Source organism: Gracilinanus agilis, chromosome 3 (assembly GCF_016433145.1).
Source record: "Gracilinanus agilis isolate LMUSP501 chromosome 3, AgileGrace, whole genome shotgun sequence".
In the NCBI taxonomy this organism is placed as follows: Eukaryota; Metazoa; Chordata; class Mammalia; order Didelphimorphia; family Didelphidae; genus Gracilinanus; species Gracilinanus agilis.
In genome coordinates this window covers 236840357-236845371 of record NC_058132.1, presented here as the reverse complement: position 1 = coordinate 236845371, position 5015 = coordinate 236840357, and the positions used below count along the sequence as shown (strand labels likewise).

Below are 5015 nucleotides of genomic sequence, written 5' to 3'. Positions count from 1 at the left end.
TATATATATATATATATATATATATGTATATATATATATATAGTCACAGATGGAGAAGCAATATGGTTTAGTTGATAGAGAAAGCCTCAAAGCCAGGGAGATCTGGCTTCGAGTCTTCCCTCCAATACATCCTGGCTTTGTGACCCTGGGCAAGTTATTTAACCTCTCTGTTCTCAAAGAATCTCTGTAAGACATCAAGTGGCAGAGAAGGTATTGACCTGAATTTAGTATGGGGAATTTCTTTATCCAGGTGTTCTTTATCCCAATAAAATCACAAATCAATTCCCCTTCCCAAGTCATAGACATTATTAAATAAGAGTCGATTCATAATTTTCCCCATTTTCTTGGAAGGAAATATTTCTTTATAAGCCAACAAACATAGTTTCTTGGATATCACTACTAAAAAATTCTGAAAGATACAAGATTTCATAAGAATGGATTTATGGGAAAGCAAACATTCTCCTTTGTGTAGAAAGAAAATATGCAGATCTGTTCCATGATCCTGAAATTTCAGATCTCTACCCAAATGCTAATATTTAATTCTTAAATCATTGTGCAGCCCAAAGTCTGTTTGCAAACATGATGTGCTAATCTGAGAAATAATAGTCAGAGACCCTGACAGAAAGGCAAAATGTGTGACTTTTGGGCTAACTAAGCTAATGAAGTTTGACTCAGGCATTTGAAGGATCTCTTCTGGGAAGAGAACACACTGTAAATGCTATTTGAATGGAGTTACACACTGGAAAAGGAATGCAGGCTCTCTCTAGGTAGAAATGGTACCCTGCCCTGGCTAATGTAAAACAGAAACTCTCTAGCAAGTCCAGCATGCTGATAGAATACTTACCACTGAAACACCTTTTCTGCAGGAATAATTTTAAGGGTGATCAAAATAAAAAATTCAGCAATCGTTCATTATTAACTTAATCCTGCATATAAGATCCACTAATTCACAAGGGTTAGCAGCAAATTATATTTCTATCTGCCAGGGCAAAATCCTATATATTCACCTCAAAGGAACATGTAATGAGCTTCTCAACATTGCCCTTAACGATCTCAACATGCTATGTCGAAAGAAGACACACGCGTAACAGGTACCAAGCAGTGTTGCAGTTAAGTGAATTTTCTGGGAGTTCTCTACTAGTCAATGAAAGCAAAAGCAGCAGGTGCCATAAGATTTGCAGCCTCCTAACAAGTTGGTAGCTAATAATGCAATGTGTATCTTTTTAAAAAATCTTTAAGAGAATGTTCTCTGATGACAGCATTATCCCTGAGAGACAAACGATAATAACGGCTCTTGAGAGGATCTGGGATACTCTTAAGTCATCTTAATATTCAGTAAAGCTTCCCCCTTCAAAGAAAAAAAAAACCAACAACCCAGAAGCAGTCTACTCACATTCCTTTCAGCTGTTGCCACATTTTTTCAGTCTGTTCTCCTATGAGGTACTTAAAAGAGGTGTTTTCCAGCTCCTCGATTTCCGTAGCAGTAGAGCCCATGATAACTGTCCTATGGCAATATACAGTTACAGTCAGGTTTCAGCAGCAAGTGAAAGCATTCCTTAGTCTACTACCAAGCTCAAAAGACGCACGCACATTTGATGCTGGCATCGCTCATCTATCAAAGCCTATCAGATTTACAAAGCTGAGGGGAGCTCCTGCTAGAATTGCCATTCACATTGATGGACAGATCCACTGCTTTTGTCCGCTCACCCGCAGACAGCAGTATAAACAGCTCTTCTGACCTCCCAAGTAAAAGCCAGCTACTGTACTACTGACAGCCTGGATACCCAGGCTCTTCCCAAATGCAGTTCATTCGTTATTAAGACATGGAGGGAAGCACAGAAGCATTCCTACAGTTTACTCGAATTCATGATCATGCAGGGAAACCGTGAATGGCTCAGTACTCTTTCAAAAGCTTGAGCTGTCTCTCTAAACTGAAGAAGCAGGATGCAAAAAGAAAACAGATGGTATAAACCAGTATCAGCAGCACCACCCCGAGAAAAAAAAGTACCTATTTAAATGCCAAGGCTTTTGTCTTTTAATTGATCTATAACCAACCCTTAAATATATGCCATGCTTCCCCCAAACCAGCAAATAAGCATTCTGTCAGCAGATTGAAAGCAGTGTAGAAATCCCTGCAGAAAAGAGACCATAGAGCTCCACAGGTTGTTACAGAAAGAATATGTACATAAACTGATGCTGTAATTCTGACTATTCACCTTCTCCTAGCAACTCCACACAGTAGGTGACTGCCAATTGAACCAGGGGAAAACACAGCAGCTGTAGCACAGCCTGCTCTGTAAATCCTTTGGGATTAAAAAAGAAGAAGAAGAAAAAAGGAGTATGCAATGTGCAATGTGTCTCTGTGTGTGACAGAGAGAGGTGGAGGGGAGGGAGGGAGGGAGGAGGGAGGGAGACAGGGAGAGAGATGCAGACAGAGAGAAAGGCAGAGAAACAGAGAGAGAAGCCAATAAAGAGAGACAAAGGGGAGAAAGAAAGAGGAGAAAGAGGAGAGAGAATAAGGAAGAGAAAGGAGAGAGTAAAAGAGAAGAGAGAAAAGGAAAGAGAAAAAATTTAAAAAGGAAAGAAACAAAGAAATAAAAAGAAATAGAAGTAGAGAATTTAGCACTAAAGTATGATCATTTTTAAAGAAAAATAATAAAAAAGACATAGAAAAGGGGGGAAGGAATAAGGATGGAAGCATCATCAGCCAACCTGCCAAATGCATAGAAAGCTTTCTTTCACACATAGACCTAGACCATTAGATGTGCAGCTATTTGCATGCTACTAACGACAAGCTTAGAAAATAATCTCATTGTTTGGTTAGTTGGCCAGGGCATTCTTTTATATCTAATATCTAAGTACACTGGCACATCAGATGAACAGTTTGCCTTAACTTAGATATTTAGAAAGATCTTTGAAAATATATGTAGAAATGGGTAGCTAGGAAATAATCTGGTAAAGGGTCTTAAATGTATAACTACAGAGGGAGATAAATGGCATAATTAAAAGCACAGTCAACGAGGGGTTATGAATACCAGAGTTCAAATTTTTCCTCAGATACTTATTAGCTGTGTGAACCTGGGCAAGTCATACTCCTTATTGACTTAGTTAATTCATCTGTATAATAAAGGACAAGGATGATATCCATTAATAGGATTGCTGTAAAGATCAATTCAATACTATATCAAGTGCTATGAAAGTATGTATTAATGTGTTTTCTTATCTATTGTTGTTGTTTTAAACCAGAAGACTTAGAATCATGTGTAGACTCAAATTATCATTCTCAAAGGGAAGCATCTGTCAAATATATTCTAATGTCTGGTTAGCAAATAACAGGGCACTGCCAGATCTTTGCTCAAAACTTGGATGAGGGAGCAGTAAGGATGCCTTGAGAAACAGATGGTAAACACTGCAGCAGCAGCAGCACCCTAAGCCATAAAAGCCTTTACCAGAATTACAAAACATGGCAAAAGTTTTTCTTTGGTTAAAAAACTAGCCAGTCTGGCTACTTTATTATGTTTTAATCATGATGAATTTACTTTTGGAAATTCTTACCGACAAAGCCTTAAAAACCATCTCTGGAACCATGAAACTCCCATCTAGCATCTGAGCTCTTTCTCTCAGAGGCTGGTCAAAGCTGAATGAAATGCAGGGATTCTACCATTTGTGATTTATGAGCCAAAAGATTAAAGTCTCCGCCGCTTTAGCCTCCTTCCCTCCCCCATTTATAGAAATATATACCAGTATTACAATCATTCTGCAAAGGCAACATATTCTTTGGATTTTGTTATAGCTAGCATAATTTTAACAAACTAAATAAGGCAATATGGACTCTTGGAAGCATTCTAGCCATTTGGTAAACTCTATTAAGTTACCTTTGTCATCAGTGATTTAAATCCTCACACATTACAGGAAAGCAGGTACTTAATTTTCTCTTACAACAAGGATAATCATGGTGCTCTCTCATAACTCATCAGTTAAATAACAACAAAACCAAAAGAGCCAAAACCAAGTTAAACAGTAAAATTGTCAAATGGTGCTATTTTAAACTCTCTGGCATCAACGAACATCTGCCCTAATCAATTACATACCTCAAATCAAACTTCAAATTTCAAAAAAAAAAAAATTCAATTACCTGTATCCTTCTGAAGAATCAAAAAATTTCTCCTCTCAGTTGATACAAGAGACTGCCAAAAGCAATGCCTTTATGATACCAGGCAATCGAATCCAAAAGTGTTATCTCTCGTTAAATTGTATTTATTGTTTCTATTTCAATGCATCTCCAATTTAATCAATGAGGGTACTGCCTCCATCAATGCAGATTACAGCCATCCACTCTCCCTAATCAATGTCTCTCCCAAGCCTTTCATACAGGAATGTATCCAAAGTGCTAGCAACCTTCCTCTTGACCTCTTAAACTGAATCCATCCAATATTCTTCACTGTTGCTATATGGCTGACTCCCCACTCTTTCTGGTCGTGTATCACTTTCATGAAACTTGTTCTACAACTCCTTATGTGCAATTCTTCATTTGTAGCACGTTGCAGCATATTTGTACAAACCATGCTTCTCTCCATTGCCCTTTGAGTAACCTGAAATGTTGACTCTTTGATGAATGTGATAGTTCATGAGGAGTATCTATATAGCAGAGAGCAAGGATTACTTCTTATCCAGGTTAGAATTTCACAGGTTTAGGGAATTCTCAGTGAGAAAAATCATTCCACCAACACTTTGTATTCCTAGAGAGGTGCCTGAGGCATGAAGAGTGGTTAAGTGACATGCCACTGTGTGGCAGAAGCAAAATAAACACAGGTATTCCTGATTCTAATGCCAGTTTTCTAGCCACTGTACCATGGATTCTTTACTGAATCTCTTTAGCAAACTGTTGAGGCTCATGAACTCCTCAGAATTATATTTTAAAATTCATAATGTTAAATACAAAAGAAAGTATAATACTGAAATATAACCAGCAGAATATATGTATGTATATGTATGTGTTGTACACACATATGTAT

General features: G+C 37.7%; 1 protein-coding gene across 1 annotated transcript in view; it reads right to left on the bottom strand.

The window, feature by feature from the left end:
• The window catches only part of PDE1A (phosphodiesterase 1A), a 459479-nt gene extending 457982 nt beyond the window's left edge, over positions 1-1497 (bottom strand). The window contains exon 1 of the mRNA XM_044669733.1: positions 1394-1497. Coding sequence (XP_044525668.1) covers positions 1394-1494 — 101 coding nt within the window. The 5' untranslated portion in view covers positions 1495-1497. The remainder of the gene's footprint in view (positions 1-1393) is intronic.
• Positions 1498-5015: the final 3518 nt, after the last annotated feature.